The sequence below is a fragment of the Pagrus pagrus genome, assembly GCF_965226575.1.
Source record: "Pagrus pagrus genome assembly, chromosome: 15".
NCBI classification, from domain to species: Eukaryota; Metazoa; Chordata; class Actinopteri; order Spariformes; family Sparidae; genus Pagrus; species Pagrus pagrus.
Genome location: NC_140199.1, coordinates 7,307,260 through 7,326,924, shown reverse-complemented (window position 1 = coordinate 7,326,924; position 19,665 = coordinate 7,307,260). Strand labels below are relative to the sequence as shown.

General features: G+C 43.3%; 2 protein-coding genes across 6 annotated transcripts in view; one reads left to right on the top strand and one right to left on the bottom strand.

Annotated features, from left to right (window-relative positions):
• LOC311270389 (E3 ubiquitin-protein ligase NEURL1-like) overlaps positions 1–4,678 on the top strand; it is a 36,653-nt gene extending 31,975 nt beyond the window's left edge. Inside the window, exon 6 of the mRNA XM_084375230.1 lies at positions 773–4,678. Within this exon, the coding sequence (XP_084231356.1) occupies positions 773–1,017 (245 nt within the window). The 3' untranslated portion in view covers positions 1,018–4,678. The remainder of the gene's footprint in view (positions 1–772) is intronic.
• A 4,559-nt stretch (positions 4,679–9,237) lies between these two features.
• The window catches only part of LOC311271083 (SH3 and PX domain-containing protein 2A-like), a gene marked incomplete at its 5' end in the record, with an annotated part of 59,032 nt that continues 48,604 nt past the window's right edge, over positions 9,238–19,665 (bottom strand). For 4 of the 5 annotated variants that reach the window (XM_084376490.1, XM_084376491.1, XM_084376487.1 and 1 more), the window contains 6 exons: positions 9,238–12,214; positions 12,400–12,519; positions 13,304–13,353; positions 13,463–13,794; positions 13,888–14,005; positions 17,805–17,888. In XM_084376490.1, the coding sequence (XP_084232616.1) occupies positions 10,286–12,214; positions 12,400–12,519; positions 13,304–13,353; positions 13,463–13,794; positions 13,888–14,005; positions 17,805–17,888 (2,633 nt within the window). In that variant the 3' untranslated portion in view covers positions 9,238–10,285. The remainder of the gene's footprint in view (positions 12,215–12,399; positions 12,520–13,303; positions 13,354–13,462; positions 13,795–13,887; positions 14,006–17,804; positions 17,889–19,665) is intronic. The other variant, XM_084376488.1, reaches the window with a different exon arrangement.

The following is a 19,665-nucleotide window of genomic DNA, read 5'->3' as shown; positions in this document are numbered from 1 at the left end:
ACACAGACAGAGAAGAAGACTCGAATGGGGAGAAAAAGGCATGTCAGTGTCTCATATCTGCAGAGACCCTGCAGCCCTCTGACTGGATTTTCTTATTTTCTCAATTATTGGCTGCTTGACCAGTCCAAAATGACGGTATTTGACATCCTGGGAAAGAACTATCTTTCTGGTGCATTTACGAACAGCTCAGACTAATCCTACTGATTCTACCTTTAAGTTTGATTGTCTATGAATTATATTAATATGGCTTGAGGTTGAGTTAGCTTTGACCAGAAATGGTCAGCAGAAATGTCCTTCAGAGGGAGACTTTGTACTTGAACACTTACATTTACAGTATAGTACATTTCAGAGCCTGTTCTTTCTACTACTTTTACTTGAGTAAAACGGTTGAATCAGTACCTATTAAGTAGTATCTGTACTTCTACTTGAGTACAGAATGGGTGGACTTCTGCCACCTCTGCTCGGCGGTCAGGCTGCAGGCAGGTTGACAGGAAAAATCCTTTCAGATAATGGCGACTGAAGGAGCGAGGACTGCAAGACAATTATTCCTCCATAAAGTTGTCCTGACGCTTCGTTAGCGGAGAAAAAACAGCAGGCAGGGTATTGACAGGCTTAAGTACAAGGTGCCTTGGATATATGTTGCAGTGAGTGTTTGTGACACTTGAGCGTAGCAATGCAGCTGCAGCTCTCCGCCTGAACTACTTCGAAGGTTTCCTCAACGTATTTTGTTTTCTCTTCCACACATCACATCTTCTTCTCTCTTTTCCCTCAGGTACAACCCCGAGCTCTCCCTTCTCCAGCCACCCAGAGTCCCCCACCTTCCCGTCCTGCTCGGGCACGTGGAGCGACGAGTGCACCATCTGCTACGAGAACGTGGTGGACACGGTCCTCTACGCCTGCGGACACATGTGTCTCTGCTACACCTGCGGCCTCAAGCTCAAGAAGATGGCCAACGCGTGCTGCCCCATCTGCAGGAGGACAATCAAAGACATCATCAAGACCTACCGGAGCACGTAAGCTCGGCGCAGCTTCGAGAGGTTGTCAAAGCCATAACAAGACTTTGTGAAGATGGACACAGCGCAAGTGAAAGCCCCGCTTGTTTGTGTGTGCAATCTGGCTCAGGTACTCTACAGCAGGACTCCATCATTAAAAACATTTTTTTCTATGTCATGTCTAATGCACATCGTTGGAAAGCTCACGTCGGCTCCGACCACCGGAGAAAGACCATCAGAAAATACAGTTTGATCAATGGGAACAAAACGTGTACTAGCGCTATCCGCATCACAACTTGACCTACTATCGTCCACTGACTGTGATTTGTGTTTCTGTTGAGGAGAAAGAGTAATCTGAGGAGGAATCTGTCCCCCTTCCTGTTCTGGTGGCGATAGCACGGCTGCTCGCTCGTGTTTAGAAGAGGTAAAATTGTCCAGCGCTGCGGAAGAAACGGGGGGGGGGGGAAACAAATCTGTGGTTTCACTAGCTGCTCCTGCGCCGTTTGTCAGAGAGCGCTGGGTCAAAAAGTGTGTTTAGAGAATCAATTCTCTGCTAGATCTGAGAAAATCGAGAGGATTTCCCAAACGTTTTTCAGAGGCCATTGAGGGAAAAGTTAAAAGAAGTTTCTGTGGTGGGAAAAAAAAAACTTTGCAGCACTTCCAAATTAAGCCATTTCTGAATGCATAGATGAAATTGCTCTTCCTGCAATAAGCCCTAAACCTAAAGGGTAAAGAAATCCTTAAAGGAGCTCGGTTGCGTAATAAATGAAGTGTTTTGTCGGATATCTCTCTACCTGCTGTGCCTCTGTGCACTTCAGGCAGAGGCGAGATTGCGCGGAGGGTAAAAAACAAGTGCGAACGTCGTCGCCATAGAAGGTCAAGCTCGCGGTGAACGAGGATGTAAATCAGCGAGGAGGGAGCGAGAGGGAGGGGGGGAAGAGAGAGGATGTTGTATGTTTGGGGATGGCGACAAGGGGGGAGGACGGGGGTGTCTGCACATCGTTTCAGCAGAAAGAAAGTGTTTCCTCGCTCAGGCACATCAGATACATCAGGAGTTTGTATGAAAGCCCGTAAAATGTGGGACTCGCATGGTTTGCACGTCCTGCTCCTCTGGCAGCCGGCCCCGCTGCTCGGCGAGCCGGCTGCATGCTGTAATTGGACAAAAGTCATTCAAATAAACATCGGTGGGCAGTGAAGTATTTTTAAAGAGACGCTGCAGCAGCACACGAGGATGACAAATCGACCTCTTCATCCACCACTGCAGGCTTAATTCAGGTTTCTCTCTTTAATCTGTACATTAAATAAAAAAACATGGTTGTTTGCTCTCAGTGATGACGTCTGTCAGCGCACCGTGTCTCAGCCGGTGACATGGATGTAGCTTGTTATTGTGAGATTTTTTTCATTTGCATATCAGTTTCTGAGTGCTGCTCTCCGTCGGTAAAAGCAAACTGCAAGGACACTTTCACTTTACTAATCTCATCCATTATGTACTGCTTTGAATTGTTGAGAAAAACAAGCTATTTTCAGGTTTCGGCCTTGATGAAAAACATTACTCAGTAATTTGTTAAGTAGTAAGTGCTGATTTGTTTTGTGTTCAAGGTGTTAACTTCGGCTCAAGTCATCTCCCCGCCGCCGTGGAGGGAAAAAAAATCAGCAGCTCTGTTGCGTAACGTTTGAGTCACAGTGAAGTTTTTCTTGTGTGCCTTCGAAAACGAGAAGTCTGGACAAACTTTGGTGTAACCACACAACCTACCGACACAAAGCCAACATTTCAGTGTGCTTAATACCAGCGTGTGAATTTATTTTACTGCTACAGATGAAATGTTTCAACATGTCACTGCGTTGTATGATACTGGAATTATTTTAATTTTGCTCAGCTTTTACATTTCTACCTGTTTTTTTTTGTTTTTTTCCTCTTGACCAAATATGACCGAGCAGAGATATGAATGGTTTTTGATAGAAAATGGTATTGATGAGTGTAATATCAACTGTACATTATGAGGTTTATTTATTTTGTCAATGCTACTATAAAGATTTCTCATTGTTTTGTTTTCTATGTATGACTATTAGTGTCCAAAAAAGTAAGAATATTGTTTATTTTATTGTTGCGTAGTTAAAGGTTATAGGATACTTTGCTCCTCGAGGCTCCGTGGATCAGCTGGTTTTCACTTAAAGGAAGAAGTTTGACATTTTGGGAAGCGTGCTGATTTAGTCTTTGGCGCACAGTTGGATGAGAAGATGGACGCCAACCTTCAGTTGTGGAAGTACTGAGTTACATTTACTCAAATATTGTACTTAAGTACAATTTTGGATGCAGGAGTGGAGTATTGAGGCACCGATGTTCAATTTTTAATCAGAATCAACCCTTTTTATCAATTTATTTGCACGTTGAGTTGTGTCAGGAGAGGTCAAGAAGACGCCGGCTTGTAAAACCGACCTTCACTATGTTAAAGAACAACAACAGACCTGTTACAAGACCAAAGTACTGCCTAAAAAGTAACTTGTTATGTTACAGCGTTACCTATTGAGAAAGGTAACTTGTTAAAAGTTGATGTAACTTTAAAAAAAGTCAGGAAACCGATTACCTCAGGATTACCGAGTAAACTAGGCTATTACATTTAAGTTAGACGTCACACATTGAATATTATATTCTACTCCACAGGCTTCAGGAATAACAGACACTTTATCCCCTTTGCAGCATTTTTATGTTGGATAACAAAACATACAAGCTGTCATTTCTTTGCAGAACATTATGATGTCACAGTGAAATTGACCTTTAATCTTTTGTATGTAAAACATAACACAACATCATTTTATCCTAGTGTGTCATAATTATCATTTGACCGTTTAATAAGGGCCAAAAATTTTGTTTTGTGAGGTCACACTGATCTTTGACCACCAAATTATAATCAGCTCATCTTTGAGACTGACAGACTTTTGTGTGGGACGGACAGACAACCCAAAAAACACTATGCCTCTGGCGACGGCTATCGCTAGTGAGGAGGCCTGAAAAACTGAATGACAACAAGTAGCACACACAATAGGCAAAACCAACCAATCACAGGGCGAACTGCTAGTTTAGCTCTTACAATGGTGAGGACGCGATGGCAACAGACGAGTAGAGACAGCAGGATGATTTCAGGTAGAGATGGAAGAAGGTGAACAGGAAGGAAGAACATGAAGGTAACACAAACTGAAATACAAACGACACAAGACAAAACCCAGCAAAGCAACGTCTGCTAGCTGTAGTCATATCAATCTTTACATCGAACTCTTAGCCAGAAAAGCACATTTTCCATGATGTCAAATGTTTATTATGTTCACTAAAACGTGGTATTAAAAGGGAATACAATGTGTAATGATGACATCAGTTAACTATCAGTTTGGACTTCTTGTGAATATTTGAATTATATCTTGAATGTGTGTTGTAGTGAAGCAGGCGTGAGTAGTTCCCAAATAATTCTGACAGCCTATTTTTTAACAAATGTGACCAAATGTTTTCTGTCCAAACGAAACAAAAACCAGCGAGGAAGTGAAGGTTGGGCATTGTGCATTTGAGACGAAGAGAATCAGCTCATGTAACTTTGGTTTCCCGGGCCGGGGATTTCTATTAGTTGTTAAAAAAAACCTTCTTAAAGTGGTTTAAATATGTTCAGTTTGTTAAATAAAGTTCAAGTCTGAATAACTGGCTTTGTACTTGTTATTATTTCTTGTTATTTTTGACATTTGAAGTACATTTTGAGCCTGTACAGCTCTTCTTTAGGTACAGTCAACCCAACCACCAGGATAAATGTTTGCCATGTTTGTTACAAACCACAGATACGTTGCAACTTTACGTTTCTTTTGGGTCAATTTTCACCTTGTCACAACGTTTGTATTGCGTAACATCCATGCCAATATGAAGGACGCACTGAAGTATGTGGACAGTGATGGTTGTATCGTTTAAAACTGACGTACCTATTGTCTACGTGAGGGAGCATAAATGTACTGTACCCTCTTTATACCCCTTCTCCTCACTTCCTCCTTTGCAGCTGTAATAACTACAACAGCCACTAGAGGTCGCCGCCTAGCAAGAAACGTAAATACGGGGTCGTAATAAGCTGCTTTCCCTCTCTGCGGCCGTTTTTCTGGAGAGCACAGGCCACAATTGTATCCTGAAGTCTGGGCTGGTACAGAAGAAAACCAATCTCCTACTTTGTTTGAGGCATTTTACTCGAAATGCAATAAAAAGTTAAAAATGACCATTTCTCAGCTACAGTCCTTATTATGTTTTATGCACACCAGGAAACTGGAGTCAATCTGGCACAGAAGATGGAGAATGAGAGAGCAATTACCTTTTCCCACGTCGTCCATTACACAAATGGTTGATGCAACCTCTTAGGCGAGAAAATTCAAATTGTGCAACAGTTAGAGAACGAGAAGGCGGCCATCTTTCAACACAATCAGTCACCGCAGTAGTATACTTGACTAACACCCCGCCATATACTATATGAATAACAAAGGCGAGGGGCTTTTAGTAAACAGCCATAACTCACTGGGAAACTGTTTAGAGTCGTGGTATGTAGACCTGGCCACGGTGAACATCATCTGTTATTTACTACCCTGCGGGCCTGGCTCTAATGCAGCGCCGGTTTATGCTGCACTCGAATACAGCCCATGACGTCCAGACATGAAACAGGCATCAGCGGCTGCCGCTCACCGCCAAGTGTTCTCAGAGGTAAGAGGGAAACACACAGCCGGGGTGTGTGACAGTGACATGAATACAGTATATCTCAGCGCTGTCTGTGTACACACAGACTTTCCACGCAGACCTCTCAGTGAACCTGGCCGCCGGCCTCCTGAAAGGCTTAAGGGCTCGGCTGGCTTGTTTGAGCTGTGTTGTGGTATCTCTTCTAGACAGCTGTTTGGTCAAACACACACACTCTCGTCTATTAAGGTATCAAATTTGTATTCCAAAAAAGCACGACACTATCGATCAGGAATTTTAACCAGACATCAGACAGCTTGAATTTGAGTGTGTTCCTCTGTTGTAGTTAAGGCTTTAAGCTTTTGATGTTCGGCGTGATGTAAAATCTTTTTCCTCAGTCTGATTTGCAGCGTCGAGGGACAAACTGAGAGAAGAAGTTCAATTATATTAAAAAAGTGCAACTTTTCTTCATAGCCCAGATCAATTTGAGGGATTTCACCCCTACACTTTCTAATTACTGTGTTGACGAAGACAAAGGTGAAGGTTACTGAGATGCCGGGCTCCTCAGCCACGAGGAGCTGAGTGCTGCTGCCCTCCAGAGGACAGAAACGGCTGCAGCAGCTTCTGCACGGAGCAGAAACACCTTCAAAAGCTCGACCACCATCGGCTGTGTGGGATGAGATTATCTGATGAATATGGAAGATTATAAAAATAGGATTAAGGACTGTTTGACCAGTGAAAATTCATGGTCTTGATGTGATTTGTTGTCTCAAATAATAGAAAAACAAGCAGCAGCCTTCTGGGTTGCTGCTTAGCTGATTTTTAACATGCATAGTCGGTTTTTAAGAATTTCAGTATGAAAAAGCTTTTTTTAAAAAAAAAAAATACCAGAAGAGTGCCTCGGATATTTCCCTTTTTATGAACTTGAGTGTTCCCCACCAAAGAGCACCTTCATCACAGTTTGTTTGAACTTCCTGAGCACCCTCGACTTTTTCTTTCTGAGGGAAATGTGTTGTTTGTTTAAAGTATGTTCCTTGTTTCTTCTACAGGAAACCTTTAATGCTGCTGTCTTGGCCAGAACAGTGGGGCGCTCAATATCCAATTTCTACATGATAGAGGAGGTTACTTCAGATTTTCATGGCTGAACCAACGTCTTTGCTTGAACTTTAAAGGATAAGTTCAGCCAAAAATGAAAATTCGGTCAGTATCTACTCTCCTCCATGCTGACGTCATGTGAAGTTTCTTAGTCCACAAAACATTTCTGGAGCTTCACAACAAAACAACATTGCAGCATCCTCCTAAACAACTGAAGTAGACAGGGAACAACTGAAAAACATAACCTCAACCTGCATATTCTGATCCTGCTGAAGCCCCGAAAACCCAAATTGATTTAAAAAAATCGTATTTACACCTGAAATCTTCACTGTAGCTGCTAAACTAAAAGCATCTGAAGTGGCTGCACAAGCTCGACTGCGCCTCAAGTGTATAAATAACAGCTTTTAAAATCAATTTGGGGCTCCAGAGACTTGGTTTATGTCAGACGAGCTGTATGGAGCCATTTCATGCTTTTTCTACAGTTGATTTTTTTTTTTTATGTCACCTTCTACTTCAGCTGTTAGCTCCCAGAAATGTTTTGTGGACTACACAACCTCATCTGACTTTCCATCAGCACTGGGGTGAGTAGATAAAGACTGAATTTTCATTTTTGGGTGAACACTTTCCTTTAACACTTAAGAACCCTTCTATTTTCTGTACCAAAATACTCTTCCCTCAAGTTTACTACTGTAGTTTTATTTTTTTAAGAGCTTTAAATAACACCACATGGTCTTTATCAGTTTGCTCAGCTGTCACACTATTATTTCTATGGTCAAGAATGACCCGACACACTCGATATGACACGGTGACTGACAAACTACCATCATATTTGAAGTTATAAGCCCCTTGCGGCGTCTTTATCTCACCTGCACATCTTGCATTTCCTTTTTCCTCTCTCCTCCTCCTGCGATTTATCATTTTCACGCACAAATAAACACACACTCGACACAAGAACAACAAGCAAGCAAGCAAGCACAGACGCACTCACCCACAGCCCGCAGACAAACACGTCATAAAGATGATCAGCGGGCACCCATAACTTAGTTCCAAGCCAGTGATTGTAGTACGCTTGTTGAGATCCCAACAGAAGAAACAGCCAGTGGGATGGACATATTTCACATCAGATTCCTGTGGGCTGTAAATCTTATTACATCCCAGGCACCAAATCCAATATATCAGCAATATGCAGTGTCTGACACTGGAAAACTGCATCAGTGTTTTGAGTTGGTGTTTCTCCGATTATAGCTGAAGGCGACAATATTATAGACTACAAACTCCACACTGTGACTTAAACTTTTGCTTTGTCGGTTGACGCCAAATTAAGCAGCCCGGTGACCACAAAATGAAAGCCATCAAAAACCAAAGTCAACGGACGCTGCTGGAGGAGGCCAATCAAAGTCAATTGCACGACTCTCTGGCTCAGTGCTGTGGGGGAGAAATGAAAGGAATGCCATGCAACCAAGTGTGATCTAATTTATTTGCTCAACAGCATCCAGCTGGACAAACACTTCAGCTGTATTGCGTACGCACAGATGTGAGTTTATACTGGATATAAACACATTCAATATTCAGATCTTTTACTTTTCCAAAGGCAGGAAGATGTTACTGCAACACCACTGGGAGGCTTACATAACCAGCAATTATGGCCTGTGATAATATATATGTGCTAGTACACAACATTAATTTGCAATTATCGGATAATTACACTCCGATGACTTTCATAAACAGAAGTGACAGCAGATGTTTTGTCTGCTACAGCAAAAAAGATCTGCCACAAGGGAGACACTTCTTCTCTGATGGTGTCACGACGGCGTTAATGTTTCGCGTTATGTAGGTGGAAACCTTATTTTGATGCAGCCAATCACATCTTGGACAAAGCAGTGATGTCAGCGGCGTCACAGACTTTGAACAGTAATCAACATTAGTTTTAGTTTTTTACGAGAGTTGCATCTTAGCTTGTTGAATGAGCCTCCCAACAAACCACATGGGGGAAGTGCACTGTGTGCCGATGTCAGTTTTGCCGGCTGGATGAGCTAAACAGCCTTGAAACTCACCTGCAAATGTCACATAGGTCCAGTTAGATATTGGTCTTCTTGTCCTTAACACTAGCAACACATCGTCTACCGTCTTGACATGCAGGCTGCAGCATTGTTCCCAGCAGTACAGGCCAACACAGACGCTTGCTGTAGCTACATAGTTAGGTTAAGTAACTCTAAACATTACAAATTCAACTGAATGAAAAAGTTCTTTAAAAAACATCTCCTTTTTATATTGCTCAATAAAAAACATCCGGTAGAGCCCATTCATAAGAACGTACTGGGAGCACGGCGGGTGGTGTTGATGAAGGTACTTGAGTTAATCTGGCTGTGGGAGTTAGGATCCGCTGCTCTCGAGGACCAAACCTGACGTGTGGGCAAACAGCACCCATGAGTGATGAGAGTTTTAAAAAAAGAAAGTGCTAACGATTGTTCAAAAGTGCATTTATTTATTTAATTCTTTGTTTTGGCACTTCAGTGATCATCACTGGTCACACAGTTAACGTAAAACAAAAGTGAGCATCCCAGTACGACTGCAGCTGAAGAGTTATGTCAAATTTACTGCCCAGCAGAAATTCAAAATGTTATCATGATTAAAAAGAGCAGTTAAGCTGTTGTGTTTTTATTTTTATATCAGTAAATTTCTTACAATAACAATAAAATAAGTAATAATATGATTTTTAAATGATGAATAAATATTATTTTCACTGACGTTAGGGAAGGTTTAATTTTGGACATATTAGCCTCTGAAAGGAAACAAAGTTCAGGGGACTGTTTCTATATCTAAGGAAAAAGAAAATACTGTGATACTCAGAGATGCTCACAAATTGTTTCGTTAGGACAATATTACACAATTAAATGGATAAAATATTTCACATAAAGGTGACATACAGTATAAAGCAGTATAAAAAAAAACATGCAAACAGTCAGCACCAAGTTGAGACTAACACAAAGCAGCTTTGGCAACAACTGAGATTTTCTTTATGGAAAGGAGGAGAAAGAGGGTTTAATTCAACAGCTCAAGGCGTCGTCAGTATAATGAATCATTTCAAACATGCAATCAGCTTTAAATGCTTAAAAAGGTTTTTAAAAAATTACATTATAAACTTACAGAGAAAGGGTTCAAGGAGTGGGCACTGGAGGACATCTTAGTTCAAGTTAATGGTAAGACTATCATTAAATCGCTCCTCCACTCTGGTGTTCTCTTTGGCTGTGTCATTAAGTCCCAATATATTGCTCTTAATGCAACGTCTCACGCACCGTCTCATGTCGACTCATGTGACCAGATGTCTCATTTCATTTCAAAGTCAACATTTGATCTGGCTGCTCTTTTTTGGCAAAGGTACCGGGTAAGATTTCGATCCTTACTTATCGTCTTAGGGTTAGCCTTTTGTTTTTTTTTTACAAAATAAATGCATCTGTTTGAGTAGTCTTTACACGCATGTTCAGAGCTCCGCCGGCTCCACACATGAGCGCTAGTGCTTTCTCTCGAGGTAATTTGAGGGAACCCATCCCTTCCGTGGTTTGCCATTGTCCAGAATCTTGCAGTACCACCATCCATTGGGGTTTCTATCCAGGACCTCCAGACTCGTACCCTCAGGAAATCCCATGGTCTCCTCGTCGCCGTGATAATCTGCTATGGAGACGTACACCTCTCTGAGGTTGTTGTGGATGATGTGGGGCTTGGGTTTCACTGTGGATACAGGGAGGGCATTCTTCTGAGAGCTGAGGCCAAGGGATTCAGAGCTATCGGTACCAGATCTGAATCTGCTGGGTAGTGCTATGTTGTTTGGCGCCATGCTGCGCGGCGCGGTCCCAAAGGAGGCATTGCGTCGCACCGTGGGGCTGGCACGAGGGTGGTCCGTGGAGTTGAGGGACTCATTTCTCCTGAGAGAGCCAACAGGGCTGGGACCATCCCTGATCGGGGCTGATATGAAGACAGACTGAGGTCGGACAACCTGCTGCTGTTTGGCGCTGTTCTGCTTCCGTGAACCGAACAAGCCGGTAGGTTTGGAGAGGCCACCTGGAGGCTTGGAGGGGATGGGTGGGGTGACCTTCTTTAGGTTTTGGTTGATGTTGTTCAACGCCTGCACCCTTTGCTCATTCTTCTCCAGGCTGTTTGACTTACTGAGGCTTCCGGGTTTAGTCGGGGTGCCATCAGATTCAGACCCGGCCATGTCATCTTGTTGCCTGACGGGCTCCAGGTAGTAAGTTGGAGCCCAACCCTCTGTATCTCCCCAACGAACATACCACCAACCGCTCTCCTGCCTCTCCAACACTTCCACCTCGACTCCAGCAGGGAAGCTGAGCTCAGACTCTTGGACTTTCTCATATGGATCTGTGGTGCGAAACAGGCTGCAGCCCTCCAGGTCAGAGTCTCCCCGGCTGCCTTTAGAATAAATGGAGGAGAGATCGGATGTGCTCTGGGAGGAGAAGGAGTCCTCTGAGGAGATGACTGAAGCTGTCTCAGAGTCCTCACCTTTAGTTTTGGTGCCGTTCTTCAGCTGCCCTGTTGGTCGTAGCTGTCTTCTCAAGGTGCTGATGTCCATCTTCTCCGCACTGGAGGCCTTGGCCAGTTGTGGTTTAGGCCTCACGACTGGCTTTAGTTTAGAGGAAGACTTGATGGAAGAGGATGCCTTGCTGTCCTCTTGGTCTTTCTTGGTTCTGGACAGATCTGGGGTTGACTCAGTGGAGGCAGATTTAGGACTGGCTGCCTCCTCAGCTTTGGTTGAAAATGGACTCCCATTCAAGTCGATCTTGAACTTGTTCCCTGCATGTCTCCATCCACCTGATGATGGGTTTGCAGTCTTGCCAGCTTCTGACAAGACACTTGTCTTGGAGGAATTTGAGTCCCTGCTGCACTGCCTCTCTGGTGTCTCCCTGAAGGGTCGGAAGCCATCATTCTCATAGATACACTCTTCCTCTGCCTCCGCCTCGCCCTCTGCCTCGTGGCCATCTTCAAACGACTCACCCATCTTGAAGGAGGCACTGTGGAGTGATGAAGCCGGAGAAGGCTTGGAGGACAGGTGGGATCCCCTCTCAGAGGAAGTGTCCTCATTCTTCACATCCACCAAGGAAGCTTCTCCCCTCAGGAACTCAAACTCAGACTCCAGGTCCAGATCACCGATTGCAGGGACGTCGTATTCTGGCTCTTCATACACGGGCCTTCCAGGAGACACGGGGGACTCTGGAGCTTCAGACCCGGGGCTGCTGGGAGGTGCAGTCTCCACCGAGTCCTGTTTTTTGACAGGTGGAGCTGGGGGTGGAACTTTTGGGCGGCACAGAGTGCTCGTTCTACGATTCAGGTTGGGCTTTTTGCGTTTGTCGATGTAGGAACAGGGAGCCCAGCCCTCCTTCTCTCCAATCTGGACATACCACCATCCACCGGAGTTCTTCTCAATGACCTACAACACATGTTCACGATAGATTTTAGTCTTTATGTGAAGGCGTTTGATACATTTGATACATGATTTAGATTTAGAGGGCTGAGTTGTTGCTGAGCTATGATGAATGTAGAGATACACAGAATGGTAAGTGCTCATATTTAATTGACTTGCAACTGAAGTTTCTCTTGAAAAATGATTCTTACCTCTGCTTTCTGTCCTCCATTGAAAGTGATGCCATCAGATATACAGGACTGGAAATCTGCGATGGTGTAATACTCTGCTTCAACTGTAGGGGGCTCTGGTGGGGAGGGCAACTGAAATCCCTAAGCACAAATGAAATTGGCACCGTCAGTCATACTGTAAATAACACAGAGCAAGGGCAGCTAATTTGTATTCCTGTCAATCTGTCTGACAGCTGGAGTGACTTGTCAGTTTTCAGATTAAGATTTGACATTAAAAAGTGTTTGATCATCTCATAAAATACTGAATATTGTTGGATTTAAGGCCAGTTTTAAACCCTCTCGTCCTGTGGCCCCTTTAAACTCTTTTTCATAATTGTTTCACACTCGACTACAATTACTCAAGCTCAAAAGCAAACATTACAACACAGTCAAAAAAAAGGTAATAAAACATTTCTGCAGGAACTTTGTTTTCTCTTCTCTTCTGTACCATTAATCTTCTCATGACTCCTCAGATTTATCTTGTGACGGGGCCCAAGTTGGAAAACACTGGACCAAAATACCAAACTTATATAAAGAAGTAAAAACAAGCTCCACCTTGACCAGCTACAGCAATAAAATGCTTACACACCGATGCATTAGTATCTAATAATGTCATATTTACTGTAAATACATAGGCGACATTTACACTGTGGACGCTGGAGACACCACTTTTTGAAATCACCAATTTGGTCCCCATCACTTAAAAAAAAGGTATAATTAGTAAAAAAATAGCTTTCACATGGAAATATCAAGTACACAATTAGATTAAATGAGCCCCTATAAATGCAGCCTTTCAAGCTCCATGATCCTCAGTCGATAAAAGATGATTAAATGCCTGGATGACCAGAGGAATGGATGGATGGCTAAAAATATCAAACACTCTCACCAGGGTTGCATCTCTTCGAGGAGGAGGTTTTTGCCTGAGAACTGGAGAACCTTTGAAAGTCACAGAGGGAGAAAAAAAAACATACAGTTCAAATCTGAAGAAATAGTTATTGGCCAAACTTGACAGAAACTGAACAATGCATCAAGTGAGATGACCAACCGATTTCCACCCGATGAGGGGCGATGCGAGCTATCGCTGGTGAGGCCGGCTCTGCTTTACTTTTTCCATCCTGTGGGGCATTAACAGGGCTGGAGTCTGCAGCACAAGGAATTGGCAAGCTGATCTCCTTCCTGGCCACCTGGGGGCTCTCTGGGACACCTTCAGTCTGCACATCTTTCTCACTCAAGGCTTTCTTGTTAAGCAGGTTACTGATCTCCATGATGTTTCCAATGATCTCCACTGGGCCCGTCACAGTCTTCTTACGGGGTGAGAGGTCATCCTTCATCTTCTTCAGGTAAGAAGCTGGAGCCCAGCCCTCTTTATCCTGGTACCTGGAAAGTAAGTTGAAAGAGAAAATGATAAGAAAACCTATTTTCTTGATGAAAGAAATAACAAATGTCTGAGGCATGTGAGCAGACGTTTACCTGATAAACCACCAGCCCTCCAGGTTTTTCTGAATGACCTCCACAATGGCTCCTTTCTCAAAAGCAATTTCATCCTTGCCCTCGCTGGTGTAGGCCTGCACCGTCACGTACTTCTCTTCTGCCAAAGCCAGAGCACAGGATGACAACAAGATTATGAGGGCTGTGAGATCTCTGACAACAACATATCATCATTGGAAAAGAAAAGAAAAAGAGAAAGAATACTGGGGATACTTAATATAATCACACTGAAGTAATAAGAGATGAGGATAAAAGGATAATTAGCCTTTTATTATGCAGCAGTTTTTAATGATAGATGCACTTGTGATACGGTGACTGGAACTATTCTGCTTTCTGAGCGGCTAGATGTGCAAGTAGATGTGCTGAGTGTGTTAAAATGGTCTTTGGCACATTAGATTTGTCTGTAATTTTATTTTTTATGAAGCTGAAAGGATTTAATAGTCCAGGGAACGACTACCAGCCATAATGAATTCTTGCATTTAGATTTTCTTTTCTTTTTTTTGCCATTGTAGCAGTCTGCAACAATGTGATGTGATAAAAGTTAACTCAACAAAAATTTAAAGGCAGTGCTTTCTTTTCTGAAGTCGAAGTAAAAGATTCAATACTTTTTTTTATGAACGCAAAATAATTATTTCTCTCAGATGTGAGTGAGCGCTTCTCCTTGGCCAAGATAATCAATCCACCTGACAGGTGCGGCATGATCGTGATGCTGATTAAGCAGCATGATTAGTGCACAGGTGCGCTTCAGACTGGTCACAATAAAAGGCAACTCTAACATTGTGCCGTTTTATCTTGAGAAGAGACATTTATCATTTATTCATCATTATAATGGGAAACCTTACAATATTGTGAAGGTATTACATTAAGAGCTACAGTTTGATTCCCGACACAAACTAGGAGTACTGGGGTTAAAGTCTTTATCATCCTTATACGTCAACAGGGAGTATGTATGATTGGCTATCTGCCCTGTTAAGATGCAGGATCTTAGTTCGAACCAACTATTTGACGAGTGTTGTGATGCACATTGTTTTCTTTCATAGCAAAGAATAAGATATGGAAGCTTCATAGTATAGTTGTTTGGTCGCATGATTGGCAGGACTATTTATCTTTTAAATGCACTTATTGTCCCTTTGTCACTTTGGATAGAAGCGTCAGCTAAATGAATGTAATGTAAAATGTTTCAGACTGTAAGAAACTCTAACTGTAATGTTGGCAGCTAAAGTGTACGAGGAATGGTACGTTAATGCTATTCAGATGTGCGTGTGGGCGCACGCTTACTCCAAGCCACCGATGTTAAAGTCAGCGCACCACATGAACCACATCAGTCTGGACACGCCCCTGACGTACATTAAGAGCGCTGCTGTTGACTTATTGTTCCTCCCGTCTCTACTGGCCTCTGAGCGATCCCATCTTACAACTTTGAATCGATATTTGCAGAAAAGGTCTCAGCGGTCTGAGAAAGACAAATCAACTGCGTCTCCTCTAACATTTCAGTATTTATGACACAAATCTCCCTCTTTCTGTTACTGTCCCTGCAAGGTAACTGTGTGGAAACACAACAAGGAGGTTTGGCACAAAAAAGACCCACTCGATTTTACTGCCTCAGACTGCTTTCACCTCAATGCATTTTGCATGAAACAACAACACTCACTGTGAAAACACTTCAGGAAGGGATGTCTTTACTGCCAGTGCAGATAGAAGGAAAAATAGAGAGCGAGGCTGTTTTCCAACAGACTGGACGAAATGTTTTCCTTCAAACCTCGACACAAACCTAAGGACTAGCGGAAATACTGGACAAAGCTCACGTACTGAACAACTGTTCCCACCAACTTAAACAGTTGTTTTTGGAAGGAGCATAAACCTGACAACTGAGCAAATACACTGGACGACACAGTGAACGACTGGTCAGTAACCACTGGAGTTCAGGCGCTAAATGACCCTACAAATCAAGTGAGAACGCCACATTTTTGTGTTTTCTTCTACTAAAACAAACATGTCCTGCAACTAGCAGCTAACACTGTGTGTAACACAGAAAAGGCCAAAAAAGGAAGGAAGGCGAGCAGATTTTGGACGAGATCCTGGACGCATCCATTGAGTCAGCTAATGAAGCTCACTTCAGCTAAAGCTGTTTATTTATCGATACGTCCCCCTCAGGCAACACGCAAGTGACCTCATCGGTTGCCATTGTCAAACAGGTTTTAAGAAAAATGACTGTAAAAAGCATCTTGCAGCGATAATAATCTGTACTACCTCACACAGTTTCTGACTTCATCTATCAATAAACACCAACTGGAACAGACCAAGTTGGTCGTCACGCCCCAAATCACAGTCGTAATCAGCTCGGCAGTAATCTGTGTCCCTGCCTTCAGGCACCGATCGTGATCCGCAACATCCCATCGAGTCGTTTCCCTTCTCTCTCTCTCCCCTCCTTTTCTGTCATCTCTCTACGATCAGCAGTCCAGGAAAGTCCCTAAAAATGTAGTTTATTGTAATATCTACTACTTGCTAACTAAATTCACTGGTATCGACCAGGGGGAGGCTGGTGCCTTGACAGTGTGACAGCAGCATCTCCTAACTCAGCACATAATAGAGAGCACAGGCTCCATGCTGATTTATGCTTTCCCATGAGGCCAGGGGCAGAGCTAAGACATCATTTCCTGTCATTACAGCGATTCCTGTCTGGAAGCAGCCAGCACAGGGAGGAGAAGTGTGTTCAGAAAGGAGAAGAGCCCATAAAAAGGCTGCTGTCCTCCCAGTTGGTACACAGGAATCAACACTGTGGTGACACATTTTTCCAGTTTCCTTTTTCTCCACCCGTTTCCAAGGTTGTGTAGGAGCTCGAGCGGGTGTGGGATTGTAATTCCCTTTACTTGCAGAAACTGCAGCAAAGGTATTTCTGTACGCTTTATTTTCCTTCTGCCTGGTGTTTCCGGCCTCTTTGTGTCGAGGCTGGTAAACCGTTCTCCTCTCACCAGCCTCCTCTTTCAAACAATATCCAGCGGTGCCACGGAGGGAAACTCTGAATCAGATGTTATGTTAACCACAACATGCATCGCCTGCATCAGTGTTATAAATTATTCTCGCGGAGTCAGCAAAATATCAGGCGTTTTTTTTTTCTAACACAAAGCAGGATTTAAGTCCTAGGGTGGAAACAACTCTCGACTCCAGAGAGCGGCGTCCGCTGCCAAAGTTTGAGCTGAACTCAATAGCCTATCCTCACTCCTCTGTCAGCGATCCAAACGCATCCCCTGTGAAAAAAAAAAAAAAGCCCGTGGCCATTTAACATGTGCAAGTCTGTGATTGAGAATTTTCTTGTTCTGTAACGCTCTTTGTTTATCTGTCAATACTGGTTGCTATCTGCACCACAGCAGGATAGACGTCCGTTTCGACCACACTCATTAGAAAACTACATGCACGCTTCATTTGCTCATAAAAAAGCAAAATATGGCTCTAAAATGCAACATGAGGCATTCCTGAGTCTATTACGCAACTGCTTTCAGATGTCGCTCTTTTTTTTTTTTCTTCCCAATCTTCTCCTCTGAAGACTGGTTTTGGCACTGGGTGTTTAATTATAACAAAAAATGCTTACACGGGGCAATTTTGTAACATAATTTGAGCTGAGCGTCGATAATTGGGCGCACATAAAAAGTTGCTGAGTTCACCTTTGCTTTCCAGGCTCGTTTTATATTAACGTCAATTAGTGGTTAGTCGTGGCGGATTGTGTGGCTCATGATGAATGCATTTGCTGGAAGATGACACAGGATGAAAGACTCAACAAGTATGTGCATGCGAACGGGGACGAGTCGAGCCGTGTGATAAGAGACAACGGGTGAGAAGGGGTGAGGGGAACAATGACAAAGGGAGGTGAGGGAGGTGATGCAGCGTCTGTCTCAGTTCACCTCGGCTCTGCTGCCTGCTGATGACGCCCCCCAACGTCCATCTCCGGTCCAGCCTCTTCAGATGAGCCTTATGCCGCTTAGTAACTGACAAGACAACACGTGGTGGCCAGACGACGACACACAGACAAACAAACAAACATGGGAGACATGAAGAGCGAGCACAAATGTTGCACAAACACACAGCACACAAAATGACATGGATCCAGCTGAGAGAGCCCCCGTTATTAGCCACAACATGGAGGACATAAACAACGAGACCACAAAGTACAAGCATGGTGGACAGTTAGTGTGGATGGATGGATGGATGGATGGAGGTTAAAGAGGAAGTGTTAAACCAGGACATCGTCTCCGTGGCCTGTAATTAGGATGTTGTTAGCACGGTTTTCCCATCCTGTTGTGTTAGAGCATCTGGGACACACATTGGTGCTGCAGGAATGCCAATTAATAGAGCAGCTGACGGTGCCGCTGGTTGGATTTGTCAGAGTCTTTATTTCCCTCCGACTTTTGTTGGTAAAACAGCAGAGATGGAAAGGATTCCTGCCAGCTGTGGCTGCAACTAATGACTGTTTTCACTGTAGGTTAGTCTGTCGCTCGTTTTCTCGATGGTGGATAATATCGACGATAGCACGTTTTCTAAAAGCCCGAGATGACGTCCTTAAATGTCTTGTTTTGTCCACAACCGGGAGACATTTATTTTGACTCAAACAGATTAATCTTTTATCAAAAAAGTTGGAGTTTAATGGATAAATTCCCCCAAAAATACAAGTGAGTCATTATTTTCTAACCCCCGTGTCAATGGAAAGTCCGGTGAAGTTTCAAGTCTCAAATCAATTTGGGATCTCGGGGCTTCCGGAGATTTGGATTACTCCCATCAAGCTGCTTTATGTTGTTTCAGTTGTTGTTTTTTGTTTTATAACGAGTCTCCAGCTACTTCAGATCTTTAAGAGAACGCTGCAACACAGAAATGATTTGTGGACGACAACTCCCCCGACTTTCCATCCGTGTGCGGGGTGAATTTATCCTTTAATCAGTGAATCTATCAATCCATTAATCGCTGCAGCTCTGCTAAATACTCTGACACACAGTTTAAAATGAATAATTGTAGATGTTGTTGATGTGATGAAGCTAAGAAAAAACAATAAAGAAATTTAAAGTTGGGCATTTGGGTAAATATGCTTAATCACTCTCTGGCAGAGAATGTCTGTAAATGTGACGCCACAGCGACCCATCGGTTAGCTTAGCTTAGCACAAAGACTGGAAGCAGGGGGAAACAGCTAGCCCGGCTCGATCAAAAGGCCACTAAAGATCGAGAGATGGCTGAGAGTTTGCAAAGTCACTGATTCACCATCTTATGCATGTTAGTTATGAGACCAGTGCTTGCCTCTGAGCACTTTACTAAGTCCCAGCCAAACTATTTAGACATAATGTTTTAATGTGTGAGCTTTAGAGGAGCTGGTGTGCAGACTTTGTAACCAGTGGCAGAGCCAGGCTGGTTGGTTCCTCCCTTTTCCCAGCTCTTTATGCTAAACTAAGCTAACTGGCTGCTTGCATCGTTTCATATTTACCATACAGACATTAGAGCGTTGATAACCTCCCTCATCTAACTCTCTGCTAGCAAGCGAGCGTTTCCCACATCCTTTTAGCAATAAGCTTATTTTGCATAAAATGTGACCAAAACAAGAAACATCGGGACGTGTTTCCTCTTTGATCAGCGGGTAAAGTCTCATCCGAAGCTGTCTGAACTTTCAGCATGTGTCTTTTTTTGGCTTTTTAGAAAATTCCAAATCCAGTTTTCCAAAAAAAAAAAAAAGTGTTTTCTTTCTCCGTGACAATGTGGTGCCACAGACTGCTGAAGACCCCG